We start from the raw sequence: 20,368 nt of genomic DNA on the forward strand, positions 1-20,368 counted from the left end.
TGAGAATTCAAGCTCAACGCAATGATTCGGGCCTCTTTTAAACCAACACCGGTATGCGATGGACATTTTGGGGACAACACAAATGCTGCCGCTCGTGTAAGCCAAAAGTCATGCCTATGGTCGCAAACGTTTCTAGATTGGGGAGTACATATGAAGCTTATTCAAATGTTGTATCATAGTTTGGTTGGAGCTCCACAATACTTAAACCTTTCTGTGACTAGATATTACCTATATTGTTAATTATGTTTTCCAATTTATTCATGTTCCCACCTCAATGCGGTGTTTCCAGTTAATCAAAAGAATTATTTGTTACATTGATGGCACTATTATCGCATGCATGAGATGCAGTTATATAAATCCAAACAACTATCTTTTTGAGCTTATTGAGAAGCCGATTGGGCAGGATGCATGCCCCGACACTAGTAGTTCTACAACATGCTATTATACTCTTTCATAACTCCAAATTACATTCATTGGACCTCTAAAAACCTGAATCTGGTTATATGTGTTATACGGATGCATGAATTTTCATGGGTCAGTATAGTTGAGGGTTAAAATACCTTTAGTTTACACTGAAAAAAAAAAAAAAAAACTTTTTGTAAAGACAAAATTAAAAATGAAAAAAAATAAAAAGATTATGGAAGACATTTCTTTTTAATAAATCACCAAAATATCATTCCCTCCTTTACTGCGTGTGCGTGGCCCACGCACCTTTCTCTCAACAAAAAGTTGCTGTGAAGATGGGTGTAGAGCCCCTGTGGCCATTGTCACTGAATTAACATGGCTGGCCTTTATTCTAAGAGTCAATGGACTTTTTCTATTGGAACCACCTCTTCTATTGTGTGGCAATTTATCTGCCTTGCAGGCCACCATCAAACCCACCAACACTCTTAATGAAGCATATTGAGCTTGACTTTGATTATGTAAGAGAAAGGTTGGTGCTTGGTGCTTTTGTCACTGAGTTTATTGCCTCAAGGATGACTGACATCAGTGGTTTACAATTCTCTGTCTCCCACAAGATCCGAGCTCGAGATTGAAGAGGAACGTTACCGCACAATCTATTGATGGCAGTCGCGAAAGAGATAATGATGGAGTTGGCAATTCTACTTAGCATAATCACAATCTTTGCTGGTCCTGATTTGGTCAATCAAGGAAGATTACACATTAAAGAAGTGAACCCAGGCATGCAAAACAGCATTGAAGCCTTATTAAAATTGAGCAAAGCTGTTACGATAAGGAAGGACAATTCAAATATGAATAAAAATGTAACATGTAATTGTCCACAAGAGCATTGTATAAATTGTGGAAACAAGGAAACCTCACGCCATTGAGTTTTAATTGTGAAAGAACATGGATGTAGGATTACCCGTCCGAACAACGTAAAAGTGCATTTTTCTCCTCTGGCTTATTTCTTTTCAAGAGGTGGTACACCATTACTAATTTTTACTACCGCATCAGTCTAGGGATGTCAACGGATCGGATTCGAATCGGATATATCTTTAACCATACGGATATTCATATATTCAGATTCGGATTCGGATTCGAATTCGAATAAAGCAAAGTCATATCCGAATCCAAAATCCGATTTTACAATCCGAATCCGATTTTTATATTTATATCTGAATCCGAATTTTGAACCGGATTTTGCCATTTTCAAGTATTAGATAGAGGATATTTGTCTAAAAATGAATCTGATCCGAATCCGTATCCGAATCCGATCCAATATTCATGTATATCCGAATCCGTTCGGATGTCATTTATTAAATCCGAATCCGATCCGATTTCTTAATCGGATATTAAATTTTTATCCATATTCGATTTTTTCAGATCGAATCGGTTGGATATCCGATTCAAATAGGATATATTGACATCCCTAGGCGGAAGCCCGGAGGGCTTAACGGCCAAGCAGTTGCCAAAGGCACGGCCGGGGCACCAATTAGTAAACCGAGCTCTGATGGTCTATTATATTGTTCCAAACTTTTATCTTAACGTCTGTACACTTAGGGGCTCGAAAAGACATGGTTTTGTGGCACATGATTCTTTTTAATGCAATTGGCTCATTTTATTTATAAGTTATGGTGGATGCAATTACTTTTATATGTTTTGAAGTAAAAATACCTTCTTATCATTAATTGACAGGAAAAATTGTTGATGGCATGGTTAAAAAATAAAGACGTGTTATGATGAATTGCGATGGGGATGAAAAGGAACAAGGTGCAGCATTCTGACAGATTAACAAACTCATACATGGTTAACACGTTGATAAACTTTCTTCTATATTGTTTTAAAGGTACTATGTTCTTGAAATATATTGCTTTGTCGAATACTCTAAATACGCGTGATGCTTTGCTTTATGCCTTTTATTTCATTATAAAAGAAGTTGAGATTAAGAATATTACACAATTTGTTTTGGACAATGCAACAAATTATAAAACTGTAAGTAACTTGTTGGTTGATCAATATGGGATATGTTTTTGGGACTCCATGTACTCATTGCCTGAATCTCATGCTCGAAACCCACATTAAAATTATAAATCTACATTTACTTGGAGTCATTTTTTGATGGGTCAGTTTTCCTTGGATTTTTTTGTTAGTCATTTGTTTGGATGGAGGTGCAATACCTTCTCGAGATTAAGCTTTAAAACTCCTCGTACGTAATTCCTGTTTCGTTTTTGGAAAAGTTAAAGACACAAATTTCATGAATAACTAACGTTGATTCGATTAAATAAATATCAGTTATATCATATATTTAATTGTCATATTTCAGGAGCCATAATGAGAGAGAGAATGAGCACAGTAACAGGTCACATTCTGTTGGTTCCACGTTTCATAGCATCTCCCATGCTCTTCTTCCTCTCTATACCAAAGGAATCCTTCAGTCAAACACTTCAAAGAGACTTGCTCATTAATTTAATTAATTCATTCATTCATTCATTCTGTTTCGAGAATTCAGCCCACGTTGCCATGTCATGAGGTTCAATCTGGCGGTTCGTCCGGTACTGAAGGTTGGCACAGAGTCATCGAAATTCCACACCACTAAAAATCTGCGCGCACCAGAATCCTAAGCAAAAGAGGAAATTCCATGTTTATAACTTTCTTCTTCATGTATGCCATTTTGGAATACATAGAAGGTCCTTAAAGCTTCTACGCACACAAATATTAACTACTAATTGATATGACAACAACTGACATTCATGCACAGTGAGAAATAATTCTTTACAGGCAAACATGTTCCATCGACAAGTACAGGTAAGACCAGTCATGTGAACAAATCACTCGATTTAGTTGAGAGTACACAATATACAGTTTCCCAAATCAATCCAATCACAACTTTCTGCTGTTTCTCAGAACGCTTAATAGACTAGTCTTTGACTGATTCAATGAGTACAAGAGAAAGGTGACAAAAAGAACTTCACCACCGTCCAATATTATCAGGAAACTAAAACTTAATTTACTCCCCGCTCTAGTCCACAGAACAGTCACCATCTTGTGGATCCATTGATGGTACCTTCGCATATTTGTCAGCCACAAAGACCGGACACAGTAATTGTGCGGAAATCGAATTTCAGTGGTTCGCAATGGAGATTCTGGTTTTCCGGGAGCCGGATGACTATAAAAGTTATCGTCCAGAAAAAATCTGAAATAAGAAAAACCGAGTCTCCACTGTGCAAGGGCATATTTTATGTGGTATATGCTCTTGTAAGGATATATGTTCAAGTTCATTTGCTGCTGTCATTTATTAATTTTAAGATGCCCTTGACCGTCTTTTGCAAGTTTGAATGCTAAAAGCAAGGAAAGAAGTGGTTGGTCCACTTGGGGATTACACATAAACATCGTAACTCAAAGAAGAGTTCCAAGGCAATCGCTATATATAGGCCCTTCTCCTGCCTTTAACAGTCATGCCTGGTCTGCTCTTACAGACGCAGCATTCTTTTGCCAACAGGACAAGATCTCCCTTCCTTTTCCTTCGTTGCATTCTCTTTCTGCAACTGCAATAGGACTGCCACCTGATAGAGGATCGGCAGTGGTCAGTTGCAAAGGGGGAGAAAATGCCAAGAGAGAGAGACCCACTTATTGTTGGTAGAGTTGTTGGGGATGTCTTAGATCCATTCAACAGGTCCGTAGCCCTAAGAGTTTCATATAGCTCGAGGGAAGTGGCCAACGGTTGTGAGTTCAGGCCTTCGGCTCTGGTTAACCAGCCAAGGGTTGCTATTGGGGGGGATGACCTGAGGGTCTTCTACACACTGGTAATGTCATCTTTCTACATATATATCTTCACGTTCTTTGTGCTCTAGTGCACCTTCAAACTGCAGTGCTGATGTATTTTATGCTTCACTGATCTACTTCTTCCCTCAGATCATGGTTGATCCTGATGCCCCCAGTCCTAGCGATCCCTGTCTCAGAGAATATTTGCACTGGTGCGCAGTCGTTATTTTGCTGTCTTTGACACTAAAATTTCTCTCTCTCTCTCTCTCTCTCTCTCTCTCGCTCTCGAGTCTGATTTTGCTGTTGTATCTGCTTATTAGGATGGTAACCGACATTCCAGCAACCACTGGCACAGTGTTTGGTAAGCAACAGCAACACAGATTCCCTACGCAACTATAGTTGTAATATACAGCAACTGCTGGTGTTATAATCCAAATTTAAGAACGTAGCTGCCATTTTCTTCACTACCCATGAAGGCTTACTTCCCTTTGTTTCAGGCCAAGAGGTCATCTGCTACGAGCCCCCGAGGCCGACGGTCGGGATCCACCGCTTCGTCTTCGTGCTGTTCCAGCAGCTCGGCCGCCAGACGGTGTTCGCGCCTTGCTGGCGGCAGAACTTCAACACGAGGGAGTTCGCCGAGCAGTACAACCTGGGCTTGCCCGTGGCTGCTGTTTATTTCAACTGCCAGCGCGAGTCAGGTTGTGGGGGAAGAAGAAGGTGATCATCACCTGCAACCTGCAGCTAGCTTCTTAGACATGAAGCCAGCTTCTTGATCGTCTGCTTAATCCGTCCTTTAGTCACTGCTACTGCTATTAGCTCAGCACCGCTCTGTTATGAAGCTTCTTATATCGTAGAAACAAGCATATATTCGACTGTACATTCAGTGGAGCAGTCGATATTCCACTGTACTTAGTCAAGGTCTTGTTGTCCTGCTAACTTGCTTTGTTTTCTTGTGGGGATTGAATGAAAGTTCGATCGGGAGTCTGTCCTGTTAATCTTCTTTCTGAATCGATCTTTGATTGTAGTAAGACTATTATTCTATGGTAAAAGCTAGCATTTGGCGAGCAAGTTCGTACCTGAGTACAGCATCTGTTGATGCCCCCTGTTCCTGGAGAATATATATATCGTGCCTCCGGATGTTTTCTTTTTCATTTTAACGCGGGATAAAATCACCAAAGCGCCAGTTATTGTGGAAATTCGCGTCACGCTACCTTAATGAAAATATCATAGTAATATTCGGACTCTCTTTGCACTCGGTTTAACACACAGTAAGCATAAAATTTTCCGGATTTAAACATCCCGGATATTTGCAATTGAATTTTATGCATATGGAATTATATATTATTCATGAAAATCACACAAGTAACCTTATTTTTTCCTACCAGTTGCTTGTATACTTTATAATTCGCTCTCACAAAGGAAGAAAGAGTGGTACTGTTAGTTTTAACTTTTGATTGTCTCAACTTATAATGAAATTTTTGCAAAAACATATAATAGTTTTGCTTTGGTGATATAACAAAAAAAAAAAAAAAAAACACGCTTGAATTGATTTTGATGATTGCATTTGAAGAACTTGTGCATACTACTTTTTACATTTATACGGGGGATCTTGAGTCCGCGAGTCTTAGGGCTAAATAATATTGTCAATATTGTTGAATCGAAATATAATTTTTTAAAATTTTTATATAGATTAACATTATAAGTAAAATATGATTTTTTGCCCATATGTTTCCTGTTAGGGCCCATAGGCCCTTCGAATTGCGATCCATTGAGCAGGGGTATTTTAGTCATTTTCAACTTATAACACACGATCCATAACGTTATGGGTCATAACATATAACCAATTTAGATCTATTTCATTCAATGATTTGTTTTGAGATAACTCAAGCCGTTAACTAAAAAAAAAAAAAAAAAACTGAAGTAGGTTTGCATTATTCCTTCTTCATAAGTTGTGTGCGCTTGCAAGAATATCTTCACTAATATTTTAAGTAGCGCTAAAAGAACACTACAAAACTAGCCTTTGTTTTGCTCCCACGTGAGAACGACCGGAAGCATGAGCTCCAAATTTTTCGGATCATGACTAAATGGGTGGTCCTCCGAATTAGGCTCCTCCGTCTTGTAATCTGGAAAAATTATCTTCTCTCTTTTCGCATTTCTGTTTCCAGAACTTGAAAGTTCCATATCTCTTGAAGTGGAATTGAACAGTGTTTAAAAAAACTTCAAACATCAAAAATATTTAGGTATATGAAGAGTTTTTCTTTTTTGAAAGAAGATGCAAGTTGGGGAACTTGTATCAAGTTTCAATCTTGTCATTTCGTTAGGAAAGTTTATTTATTCTCTTCAGAAAAAAGGCAATTTAACAAATATTAAATAGATGTCTTTTAATCGATGAGCATTAATTGGTTTCGACCGTATTGTGTTTTGGCGTAGGATAACAAACGTATTAAGTGATCATGATCAGATATACTGACTCAGGCCAAAAATGCACGCGATTCATGGTCGAATCAGTTTACTGAAGTCATGTAAGGTCTGGATGAGGTCTTGCACTCATCATATTTTATTGGATTTTTGGATGAATTTTTTAATCTGAATATAAATATGATATGAACCAGTGGTGGAGCCAGAAAAATTGGTTAGAGGAATACTCGTTTAGAAATACTCACACGCAGAATGCACCTATATGTTATGTTTGTTTGGACATATATAAGGGCGGAGGGAAGGGGGTGCTGTAGGGGTCTCGGTCTCCCTTAAAATTTAAAAACTTTAAAAACTTATATAAAAATGTAAAAAATTTTAGTCTAATATATATAAAAATTTTAAACATTTATATTTCAACCCCAATTAATATTTTGAATCTATAATTTGACCCTTTGACAAAAAAAAAAAATCTGGCTCTGCCCTTGGACATGTATTGTGATTAACTGTTGAAGCAAAAGAGAAACAGATAGGATCCATTTGCCGAAGAGTTGAGCAAATGATAAACATATCATATCTAATTTTGAACCGCTTCTAATTTGAAAGTATTGGAAAAAAAAAAAAAGATAAATGTTTATATCGTAAACTAGCATTTATTGAGGATAGATGGACTCTGAACCCTCACAATTTCTAAAGTCAACAAGTTTCCTGGGCCTACAAACAAATTATATTGTTGTCAGCATTGACAGGTAGAATGGGACTATTTATTTTAGTCCAATCAGTCATTTCTCTTCCAACCTTATATTCTATGAAGTGAACTATTTTATCCCTGAATATTTTGTTTTTCTTTCAAATTGGGATTGATTAGAATACAAGAGTTATGAACTATATATATATATTTATTTATTTATTTATATTTATTTATTTATTTATTTAAAATGCCAATATAAAAATAAAAAAAAATTAAGCCCACATGTGACTCTGCCACTCCATGGAACCGGATGAGATATATTCAATTTATACGAGTCATCTCAATGCTAATAATGTAAAGATAAAGAAATTCTAAAGGGCTGATGTGGGCAATTGACCACACTGGACCATATGTGGCTCGCCACTCCATGGAACCGGGTGAGATATATTCAACTTACATGAACGATTGTGCCATCTAAGCTCTTGACAATATACATTTGCATTCAAACTTGAAAATTTCTTGAATCCGATTTCACTAAAGTCCATTTTTGGTTTAACAAAAAGGTTTTTACACACAATCTTTCAGTCTTTTCTCTCCTCTCATTCTCGATTGCAGGTACCTTTTAAAAGCAACAAAAAGAGTGCAAGTTAAACGCTGACATGCAACGAAAGTTAAGGATATTAAAACTTGAAAATGATCTAAGACTAGATTCTGAATCTCTGACCGCAAAACAGTTTGGCATTTTTTAAATTCGAACGGCCAATCTTTTTTCCAAGCATATGTGAAGCACCAACAGTTTAAACACCTCAGTCCGTCTCCAAGCACTGCATGAACATGAATATCGATCTAAGGGAAATCTAAATCTGAAGTTTAAATAGTTTGGTACTTTTTAATTTAAATCATTTACCAAGTCATTGTGTAAAACCAAAGATGAACAAGCTGATAAACATTGGTCTCTATCTTTCTATAGAATTATATATTACTTTCTGCCCAAGCTCCCAAGGGTTATGCATGGTTGCAGAGTTCATTCTTGCTTCTTGCTACTTTCTCAATTGCAGCAGAATGGCCGTTAATCTATGTAGGGGTGGACAACGCTACTCGAGCTCGACTCGTTAAAGCTCGGCTCGAACTAGTCATTTGCTTAATGAGTCGAGCTCGAGTTCATAAGTCAACTCGTTCAAATAATCGAGTTGAGTTCGAGCTCAACACGTAACTACCGAGTCGAGCTCAAGTCTTGATCGAGTTTGTCGAGTCTTAATCAAATCCATATATTTAAACAAGTTTGTTGAGCCTTAATCGAGTCAAGCTCGAGCTCAACACGTAACGATGAATATCAATTCTATTCAAACGAGTTTCTCGAGCGTTAATCCTCGAACTCAACACATAACAATGAATATGAATTCTATTCAAACGAGTTTGTCGATCCTTAATCAAGTTGAGCTCGAGCTCAACATAACTGTCGAGTCGAGCTCAAGCTGCTTCCGTCGATCTATTCTCGAGCCTGAGCCAAGTCAAGCTCGAGGTTTCATTAGTCGAGCTGAACTGGAGCTCAACTCGGTTAGTGTTCACCCTTTAAGTCTATGACGCCAACAACAGAAAAGAGAGAGAGAGAGAGAGCTTTGTGCTTGATTGGTAGCCACAGAGCTTTGTGCTTGATCGGTAGCCGATGAGTGTTGAGAGACCAACAGGGTCGCGAGAGGCAAGAGGAACACAGCAGGGAATGTGATTAAAGAGGGGCATGACTAAGGCCCACAAAGTGAAAACAATGTCTCAAAGTTGTGATAAATGATTAAACCATTGAATAAGGCGAGATTCGTAAGCTAAAAAAAAGTTTCAACCATTTATTATTATTAAAATTTACCAAATATGAGTTACACACTTACAAAAATGATTGTGACTAGTCGTCCAAGTCAAACAATTCCACTGTTCCAGCTATAATATATATATATATATATATATATATATATAGAGAGAGAGAGAGAGAGAGAGAGAGAGAGAGAAAAAGAAAGAGAAATGACACCATATTAACCCAAAAAGCAAAAAAATATATATATATAAAATAAAATAATGTTTTATGAGAAAATGGTAAAATAAATTTACTACATTTTCCCCCTTTTTTCATCATGGGTTCATAATTAAACTTCGATGACGTTATTTTCATCATCCAACATTAAAACATTATTTTTATCATTTTATCTAACTTTTTTAATTTATTTTATTTTACCAAACTGAGAAATTTTCCCAAGAAAAACTACTTTACCCAAAAATGCTTAACAAAAAAACTTTATCATTAAAACCCAAGAACGATGATACCATGTCTAGAAGCCCATGGCTAAATAGAGTGCACTACCCGTTGCTTTTGCTGCTGCTGCTATTAGAGAAGAAGAGTATAAAGAACTGAAACAATCTGCTGCTTTAAGAATCACAGGGTCCAAGTTAAAATACCCAGCGTGCTGGATAAAGAAATAAAATACAAATTCAGGGAAATATACCATTAAATCACCCGACCATGTGTTTTTTGTTCTGGTTCAAATTCAATTTCACTCTGGTGCAGGCGATGAAAACCATGTACCGCAACAGTCACAAGTGGGGAAGCATGTACAACCTCTGCAAAAGCATGTCAAATCTGAAAAGAGGCAGATTACGAACAGCCGAACCCCAGATAAACAGACCCTTCAATTGATGAAACCTCAAGAGTCAGTGATAGAAGCATCCAAGCACAAGCGTTGACAGGAGGGGGCCCAGAACTTCAGGTCTCAGTGTCAGCTGGCTGCGGCGGCAAAGCTGGAGGTTTCTGTGTGAGAAGTGGTTGCAGTGCCTTGACAACAATGCTCATATTCGGCCGAAATTCCGCTTCATACTGCACGCATAGTGCTGCCACGGCTGCTAGCTGCAATGCACCCAAAGGAACCAATAAAGCCAAAGACCGATTTATAATTCAAGCATAATTGACAGAACCAACCAAACTCCAGTGTTAACTATCTTCAATACCAAGCATGCAGCCAGGAGAAGTTTCGTAAATTATGCTATATATATATATATATATATATATATATATATATATATATATATAAAGAGAGGGAGAGAGAGAGAGAACCTTAGCAACTCCTTTTGGAGGGTAATCCGCCTTTAACTTCGGATCTAGGCATTGCTTAACCTTATCCTCACTAAGCCTGGGAGTTGCCTAACCCATGAAGCAAATCGCAAGTAAGCCTCTAGCAATGAAAGTACAATCATCTCATGATGAGATGAGACTTGAGATATACGTACCCAAGTGACAAGACTCTGCTGCCCTCTAGGCATTGTATGGTCAACTGGCTTCCTGCCAGTTAGAAGCTCAAGAAGAACGACGCCGAAGCTATACACATCACTTTTCTGAGTCAGCTGACCTGTCATAGCATACCTGGAATTGAATGCCAAGCACAGCAAAAAATTTTCAGTGTATCCATACACTTTAACGATATTATCAAAGCTATAGCTTGATTGCAACCTCAGAATACGTTTCTGATTATTAATTATGTCAGCAGCAAATATCCAAGTAAGAAAAAGTGAAGCACAAAAAAGAGCAGATAGTCCACCAACACAATTATGCTCTTAAACCTGGTGCAGTACGCAAGACTGTCAGCACTGCATTTCATAGAAGATAAAAAAACGAGTATTTTGAAGAATTACTCTGGTGCATGATAGCCAAATGTTCCTAATACTCGGGTTGAATGAAGACGAGCAGCCATATCAGGAGCCTGATTTAAAAGGTTAAAGTCGGCAATTTTGGCTTTGAAATCCTCAAATAGCAGAACATTGCTAGATCTGATATCCCGGTGTATTATAGAGGGCTGAACTTTCTCATGCAGATATTCAAGCCCCCTTGCTGCATCAACTGCAATTTTCACTCGCTGCATCCAGTCAAGTGTCGGACCAGGTTGTGCACCTTGTACTCCTTTTCTACCTGAAATTCAAGCAACAAGATCAGTCAGACCCATAAAAAGTAGTCCAAGACTCTAAAAAGGAGAAAAACAAGAGGCGATCTAGCATACCGTGCAAAATATCATGCAAGGAACCCATTGTGGCAAACTCATATGCTAGAACACGTAAATTTCCTTCTACACAATATCCCAGTAACTCAACAACATTTTCATGTTTCAATCTTGAGACTGCAGAAACCTGCAAAATAATGAATTGGTTGCTGTTCAATTAACAGTTATAATATCTTCCAACAAGAACCATGCAATGCAGGCTTTAGTATTTGTTCTCTCCAAAACAGCATTTTTATTTAAAATGTTTTTATAAATACAAAAAGACATACCTGAGTCAGAAACTCAGTGTTAGATTCAGGTTCATTTGAGACATCAAGCTTTTTAATTGCTGCAGCTTTTCCAGTATCTAATGTTGCAAAATAAACTCTGCCATACGACCCTTCACCAATTAAAGACTTAGATCCAAAACTGTCAGTCTTTTCTGTAAGTTCCTGTAAGGATAATGCAGGTACTTCAATTGGTGGCACTTTTTGTGGATCATCTCTAGCTGGTGCTGATGGCTTCGAACCTCGCATTCCTGAGACATGAAGACCAATAACAGAGGAAGCTCAGAGAAGCACAAATCAGTTAATAAACAAGATACTTAAGGGAATGGATTCAAACTAGTGAGAGTTCTATATTCATTTAACAAAATGATGCAAAGTAAATTAAATATCTCCTATTTCTTTCTCCAACAGGTTATTCCTCTTCCCACTCCTCAACCATATCAACTAGTGTACTGGGCTATAACCCTGTCATGGAAGCTGCATGTCCAGTGATTGAGAGATGAAACTTAAAAGAAGCAAGTTCGGGAGGCTAACAATGGGCTTATCAGGAAGCAAGTTTATGAAGCCTATGATATGACCAACCAGTGGACTCGTAAACTAAGTGACCTGACCACAAACTGCCCTACTCTTCATCAGTACTTCAGCAATTAGTCCTCCATATCAATGAACAGATTAGAATATAGAACAAATAAAAAAGCTAAACTTCTAGATGCTTAAAATAAACAAAATAATACTTTTTTGGGGTGCATAGGTGCTTCAGTCTACGGTCTAGATTGTCATCCAGTGCCTAGTTGTATTTTTTACCACAAAACTTGCAATTGCATTTTTATGGGTGATCTTCTCTTTGACAATATATTAAGATGAAATTTCCAAAAGAATGCATAAGGATTTAGCAACAATATAAAATGCACTTAAAGTTTCAGCATCGTTAAAAATACAAATAAGTTTTCCCATGGTAAATTAAAATATTTATTTCTATCAAATCAACTACTAAGTTAGAAAAAATTACCATCGTTTCTTGCAAAAAAGGATTTGAAAGTATATGCCCGACCTTGGGAATACATCTTAAGTTTACCTTACCAAACTTTCTAGCATTGATTAAGGAAAGGAAATTTTCAAAACACACCTAAAGAGTTGGCGAATAAAAAATACATCTTTTTGATAATTACTAAAAACACATCTACTTTGATACCATTAATCAAAAAACAATCTTTCGTCAAATAAGCCAAGGTTATTACTAACTTAGATTAGGGTTAATTTAAAATAGATTAAAACAAAATAAATATTGATTTAAGTATATTAGTTTGTATTATCATCTTTAACTCTACTAAATAATGTAAATACATGTATCCAGATTAGTTAATCTTTGATTGATAAAAGAGACCACTTATCTGGATTTTTTTTCTTTATTAATGTTAGAGGTATTCAAGAAAAACTTTATTACATTAATAAAGTTTCTTATATTCTTAAAGTTATTTTTAGAGGTAAAATATAATTTTCACTGACTTAACAAATATATTGCCAAAACATAATGATACAGTTCTTCTTAATTAACCATAGACAAATGTAGGTGTGTTTTAACATTATTGAAAAGTGAGGTGTGCTTTTAATTACTGCCATATCATTATGTGTGTGTTTCAAATTTTCTCCAATGCATCGTTGTAATGAATTTACACATGAACAGAGAAACCGACTTAGATATAGGTAAGCATGCACTAATATGATTGAGTATAGCTACATAAACTAATGCCATCATAATCACAAATATTTTGAAACCGTCAAGTTATTATCACTATTTCCAAATTAATCATACTATTGGCGAACTATTATCATTGATCATACTTTCAAAATGTTGCTGGAAGATAAATGTCAGAACATTATCATGATAATATCACAACGTTCTCCCTATGCACATCTCTAGTTAAAAAGGAGGCACCCACCTAGGCCGACGTAGGTGCTGGGCAGTAGCTTAGATGCCTATTCTAGTTAGATGCACTCTCATTCAATGTTGTAAAAAACGTATCATAAGCCGTATCGGTCTGGCTTTAAGATACGTTGTATCGTAAAATATTGTAACGTATCGTAACCGTATCGTTTTTTTTAATAAATCAGAAAAAATAGGAAAAAAATTCATAAAAATCAGTAAAAACAAGAATAATATGTTCTTCATAAAAAACACATACATTTATAAGTTATAAGGTCCATAAGTCTATGAGATACCACATCAAAAAACAAGTTTTAGATGTTATGTATTATATCACAAGATGACAATGAAATTGTGAAAATGTTCAATGTCAATACATATAAAATGAAAGCACTCTCGACTCTCATTCATAATCTTCATCATATTCATTCTCATCCTCATCTCCATCTTCTTCTTCATTTTCATCTTCACGATTTAAAAAAACCTCTTTCCTCCCAACGAGAATCAGCCACCCACGCACAAATCCATGGTTTAATCGATGATTTTATTTTGAAAATCGATGATTTAACAATGAAAATCGATAATTTCCCTCCACGGCGGCACAATCTCTAGGTTAAAAATGAAGAAGCGCCGGGTTTTTATAAAAAAACTCGAAAAGGGGGGTTCCAGCCCCCATTTTTTGAAATCAGCCCGTATCGTAAGATATGGGTTGTGTATCATAAGATACGGGGCGTGTATCGTATCGTATTTTATAAAAGATACGTATTGTATCGAACATATCGACCCCGTATCGTACGTATCGTACAACACAGCTCTCATTCACTCAAAGCTCATAGTGACCTGTAACTATTTGTCTGAAAAAGTGTGAACATATATTGTGTCCGCTTAAAGCCATACCCTTGTACCCACCATTTTCCTTGTAAAGGATGAGGAGGTAAAGGGTTTGGTTGTTGAAGTAAAAGGAATCAGACCAAATAAGAAGGAACTGATGAGAGAGCGGGGGAGAAAAAATACATTATGGCAAGAATGATGAAGAAATAATGCCAGACAGTCCAGTAAAAGAGCAAAATTTAAGTGGATTTGTAAACTTTCTGAAAACAAACATGCATTTCTTAAAATATCTATAAACTCCAAGAGCTTATTTAAATTTTTTGTTTCACATATACCATGTCGAAATCTACTTCGCATGCCATGAGTAACTATGTTGTCAAATATGCACCTAGGCTTGTGTCTAGGCCCCTAGGACTGGCTGGTGCCTAGGCTGCCTGTTCCTAAGCAACCTGCCACTTGAGAGCACCTAAGTCATCACATAAGACACCTAGGCAGTCAACAGCCTAAGTCTTCCTCTCTTCAATGGACTAAATTTTCTTTCTTCTTTTTTTCTTCTTTGCAGTTTGAGTCAGTTCATTTTCTTTTTCTTTTCTTCCTTCCCTTGTTCTTCTTCTTGTCACTTGCTCTTCTTCTCTTTTCTTCTCATTCTTTTTGACATTGCATGTGAGTTTGCATTAGAAGTATACATACATGTTGTGAGTGTGTATATCTGTACTTATCTATGTAGTTGCAGTTACAATTCTTATACCATCGTACTTCGAATAATTTTTTGTTGTTTTAAGTTTAAAATTGCTCGAACAAATGGGATTGACACATAGGCTGCAAAGAAGAGAATATGCAATTAGGACCAATAGGCTTCTACAATTGTCATTGGAATACGCAATTAGGACCAATAGGCTTCTACAATTGTCATTGGAATACGCAATTAGGACCAATAGGCTTCTACAATTGTCATTCTTTCGAGAAGATACTTTAAAGGAGAATGCACCCAAATAGCATAGTTAATGTATGAGGGAGGGAGGATGATGCTATCCTATTAGAAGGAAGCAGGAATCATCTAAAGTAGAAAGCCCACCAGTGAAAGAGGGTGTGCCAACTATAAGATATGAGTGGTACCTGGTTACCCTAAGGAATCAAAAACTTGGGAAGGGGTAGGAAAAGAAGATGTGGATTTGTTTTATCCTTCTTCAAAAGAGACAAAGGCGCAACCTGAACCAGCTAAGGAAGAAAATATTGTTCAGGGAAAAGTTGAATTTGATCACGATAAGGACTTGATTAATCATGCAAGGCTTTCTTGAAGTAAAGTAAGGAAACTAGTTCTGAATCTGACCACAACAAGAAGGAAAACATAAAGACTAGCTTTAAGAAGAATCCTAATGCAGAGGGAATTGTCGGTTCCTCAAATCAGCAGATGCTGCTGATGCCTACAACAACTAAGCAGGAATATTTGGCTCCCATAGTGATTGAGGATAGTCCAGAAAATCTTTCTCCATCTAAGGAAGTTTAGTCTCCTATTGAAGAAAGGAATGAATGGCTTACTCAAGTCAGTGAGAAGAACAGCCAAAAATGGGTCTTTCATATCCTTACAGTATTAAACCACAATGGACCTTGGTCTACCTCCATCTTGCATGAGAAATCAAATTCAGGGAGCCAATGGACAGAGTTGACGGTTCAGCAGAACTAAGAATGTCCAGCTCATGTACCCAACACTGCAACCCTCTCCAATCAGGTTTAGCCTGCCATCAAACCCTCAGGCGAGAAGCCAGTCACTTCGACTAGCAATGCCTGAAAATGGTATGATAATGAATACGAAGAGCAATCAATAAACGAGTACTAAGAGAGAAAAGGTTATGAAGCCTTTCCTTCAACCCAATGGCGATTGCCACTAGATCACAATCAACAGAATATGGGACTGGGTGTACTCCTGCTCTTGGCAGAAATGTTGGAAAACACAAGGGTAACCTCAATCAAATACAGTAGAAGCTACATCTCGATAGGATGCATGTCTCACATATTTATGCATTGATCTTCCTAATACCTTTTCTTGTTTATTAGAATTATAGTGGAAAACAGTTCACAACAAGCAATATTAACATAGAAGTTGTGATTATGCTGAGGACTTCTGTTCCCTTTAGTAATATTAAGCTTTTACTTAGGCTTTAAGTTTTAGAAATTAGAACTGGAAACTAACAATTGGTATTTGGGAAATCATAAGAAATTGCATTCTTTATAACATTGTAAAGCAGTGACGTTAGCTCATAAACTTACTTTCTTTTATGTGGTATAACCTTTAAGCCTTGACCATTCAATTTTATTAAATTTGTCTTTAAACTTCATTCTCATGTTGTGGAATGTTTCATGACTTAATCTATTAATATTTAATGCTATTGTGCATTAATCATTTGTTGTTACAAGTTGTTGAATGAGAAATGTTTAGTTTTGTTGTGACTTTTCAAAATTAATATTGCACTTTATTGATTTACCTTCCATCTGGAAAGGGGCTGCTCAATGTTTTTACTCGTGCGTAGTCCAGCCTAGGCTCTAGGCCCAACTCACGGCCTGGCTACGACCTAGCACTTTTGACGACATACATATGGACATACAAGATACACATTGATCGACACTGTAACTCTCCAAAAATACCGTGTCTATTCCATATTTGCACTAATATCAAGCACAATAAAAATCTTCTTGATTGCAAATGCTATAATTCATTACATGTACAGAACCTTGAGTGAACTGCATATGCTATAACTCATTACATGAATAAAATCTTGAGTGGAACTCCAATTTCACCCCCAAAAAAAGGCAAAATAATATATACTCAAGAACAAAAAAAATCAGTTCATAGCATTAGAATTTTGATATCTATTAAACCCAATTGCAAGTGTAGAGTTCTATATAATTTTATGTTCCATTTCATCCCTCAAACTTATTGACGTCGTTACTCAAATTACAAAGTCCTCGTGCAGAAGAATGAGTGCAAGATGACAAAATTAAGATAAGGTTGAAGAAAAGGAAAGGATTCTTATGCAGATATCAAGATGAAAAGGGGAAAAGGGGAAACATCAAATATATACTTATTAAATGTGTTCCTTGTTTTGCATATACCATACAAGCATAAGTCTTCCTATACATTAGATAATCAACCATGCTCCTAAAATTATGGCAACTCTCCTCTCCAACAATCTTGCACCCTAACCTTAAAAAGGGCAGCTTTATGAGCTAAAAAACTGAGCACATTGATTCCCACATTACTGCCCCATAGTTCAGCAAAGCCAGCAGGAATAACCTACCATCTGGAGCATCCCAGGGGCTTTTTAGTGGATCACCTTCATCCGGCTTGTATGGACCTTCTGTATAGCCAGTGCAACAAAGCCACCGCTTCATCCTGTATCTCCTCCTGATATGTCTTAATTCTTCAAGGTAGGAATGGTCCTGAGATGCGAAGAAGCAAATGAGAATGTTGCAGCAATAACTAGGACGCTACCCTTAATAACTGTTTCCAATGCAAAAGAACGACAAAGGCTGCCTTCTTGAAATCCCTATAAAAAGGTTGCTCAGATGAGCGCAGGCATGGCTATGAAACAAAATGATCTAAAACTAATAATGAAAAGGGAAAACAGAAAGTCTCTGATGGATTCTCATAAATCCTCACCAACACACCTCGACAACAAACAATATCTTCCATTTCACAGCCAAAACCCAAAAAGTCAAGGAAATCACGAATCAGTTTTAAAAGAGATGAGGACGAAGACAAAATGCAGAGTACGAGACCAATACTTCAACAATATAAGAAAGCAAAAAGACAATAAAACCCAGCTGGTAACCAAAAAGGTGATCAATGTTCTCTATGAGGATGGATGACCAATGTAAAGCCAGCATTGACGCCCACAATGTTTTTGTAGCTACAACTAATGTCCTAAACCAAAAGTTAATTAGGGAAGCGTCGAACACCACCAACCAATCCGTTCATAAACAATATCAAAAGCAAAGCTGTTATTCTGAATACCAAATTCTCCCTATATGTTTATGCAAGGGCTCAACAAGAAGAATCTCCAACACCCAGACCAAGCGCCACCACCAACCCCCACAACCCTACCCCCCCCCCCCCCAACACAACAAACACCTCCCACCCAACCTGGGGGCCCAAATTCACATCAAAACCAAACAATTTTAAAAAATTATCGAAGTACTAAACTGGACGCCAGTACCTGCTAAAGGAAGAAAATAGCGCAAACTCAATAGAATTAGCAAAATTTAATCAAATGACCATCAAAGGGACCAGATCCCGAGATGGGTAGGCAAGAAAAACGATAATTTTGAACGCCAACAAAAGAATAAACCAAAAAAAAAAATCCGACAGAAAAAAGAAAGGATAAAAGATGTCAAGAAAGAATATGATCCTTATGGCGAAAAAAAATAACCGCAAAATTTCAACAGAAGGATAGAAGAAAACTAGCGCTTTCCTTATTGCTAAAAAAAAGATATATATATATCGAACTGGCAGGGAAAGATGAAAGAGGCGATTCTTGCCTGCCCTTGAGGAGGAGGGAGAGGAATCCTTCGGTGACTTCGACGCTGATGGCCCTGATGGCTTGACGGAGGGCTAGCTCTGAGAGAGAAAGAGAGATATATATACGGGAAAAGATGGGGCGGGGGGCAGCAAAAACGTAACCGCGTGAAAGTTGAATAGTAGGAAAGGAGGGGCGGTGGGGAAGAGAATTATATAGTGACCTGTCTCTGTCCCCGTTAACGACATTTTGTCTGCTAGCTTTATGTTTTGTTCTCTGCCACATTACTAAGATGACGTTTTGTTTTTGCAATGTAAATCATCATTAGTTAATCTTCGTCCCTTTCGAGTTGGAAACTCTGTTTTGAAATTCTAAGCTTTCCCATCATGGTATCTTCCTAAATATTGCAGGTCAGAGAGCTCACCATATATTCAGGAAATGCTTCCCAAAAGAAATACTTGATAAAAAATGGCAGTTGACGTGTAGGAAATTGTACCAAAATTGTGAAATTAAAAGATCAAATTTTCAAGTTCTTTTCAAAGATCTTAATTAACTTGTCATGTTCTTTTTTCATGATAGTTATTATTTAGGTGGGGAGTCTGATCATTTCTTCATTTCAGATTTAAAATCCATGGATCTGATATCAATCTGACAGGCAAGATTCTCATGCAAAAAATCTACCGTAAAATCATTAAAATACATAGGTCAACAAACTAAGGATCTTAAGTCGGTCTTAAGATCCACAACTGAAATCATTAATGTTGTGTTTGTTTCAGATCTGATCTGAAATCCCTAGGATCTTAGATCTATGGATTTAAGATCGGACCCCTTCTCCCCAATCCGACCTTAAACACTTGGTTTTTAACTGTAGCATGCACATCCTGAGATGTGGATGTTCAAAATACACTTTTTTTATGCAGCATCGGATCTAAAGCTATGAAACTCAACGTAATTTATTTTTTGCATGAGAAAAGTCTGATTTAGGATCTGAAGTAGGAGGGTCTGATTTTGAACAAGGATCTCAAATCATAAGGATTTTAGATCATGGGCGATCAAATACCCAATGCTACTCCCATTGTAGGATTATGAGGACCGTACCCTCACCCCGAGAGCTATATATAAGTGAATGTAGTTATAATTCAAAACCTATAAATCCACCGCTAAATAGGTTCACTTGGATGTATCCATCCGTGAGATTTTAGAAGGATAAAAAAAATTTACAACCAAAAATTTTGAAAATTTATAAAATATAATCTTTTGTTTGCTCGTTGAAGGTATGAACTATGGAGATCTTGTTCATACGGTTAAAAATGCAGCTAAACTTTACAACTATACTTTTTTCGCTCAAAATTAAGTCCACTTTTTATACAAGTATACGATATGTTTTTCTTTCATAATTGCAGTCGGGTGAGTGACGGAAGTACATTTTCATTTTTACCTCACAAAAAAATATACATTTTTTCATTAAACAGAAGATAAAATATTAT

General features: G+C 36.9%; 2 protein-coding genes across 2 annotated transcripts; one reads left to right on the plus strand and one right to left on the minus strand.

The window, feature by feature from the left end:
* The first annotated feature begins 4,049 nt into the window (after positions 1-4,049).
* LOC116250071 (protein FLOWERING LOCUS T-like) lies at positions 4,050-4,927 on the plus strand. The gene is made up of 4 exons (XM_031623438.1): positions 4,050-4,247; positions 4,357-4,418; positions 4,527-4,567; positions 4,704-4,927. The coding sequence occupies exons 1-4, from the start codon at positions 4,050-4,052 to the stop codon at positions 4,925-4,927; spliced, it is 525 nt and encodes a 174-aa protein (XP_031479298.1).
* A 4,775-nt stretch (positions 4,928-9,702) lies between these two features.
* Positions 9,703-19,062, minus strand: LOC116250070 (PTI1-like tyrosine-protein kinase 3). The gene is made up of 8 exons (XM_031623437.2): positions 18,904-19,062; positions 17,664-17,805; positions 11,616-11,863; positions 11,347-11,473; positions 10,985-11,258; positions 10,583-10,715; positions 10,410-10,496; positions 9,703-10,202 (listed from the first exon to the last, which is right to left on the minus strand). The coding sequence occupies exons 2-8, from the start codon at positions 17,755-17,757 to the stop codon at positions 10,062-10,064; spliced, it is 1,104 nt and encodes a 367-aa protein (XP_031479297.1). The 5' UTR covers positions 17,758-17,805; positions 18,904-19,062; the 3' UTR covers positions 9,703-10,061.
* Positions 19,063-20,368: the final 1,306 nt, after the last annotated feature.

The sequence above is a fragment of the Nymphaea colorata genome, chromosome 3 (genome assembly GCF_008831285.2).
Source record: "Nymphaea colorata isolate Beijing-Zhang1983 chromosome 3, ASM883128v2, whole genome shotgun sequence".
Taxonomy (NCBI): domain Eukaryota; kingdom Viridiplantae; phylum Streptophyta; class Magnoliopsida; order Nymphaeales; family Nymphaeaceae; genus Nymphaea; species Nymphaea colorata.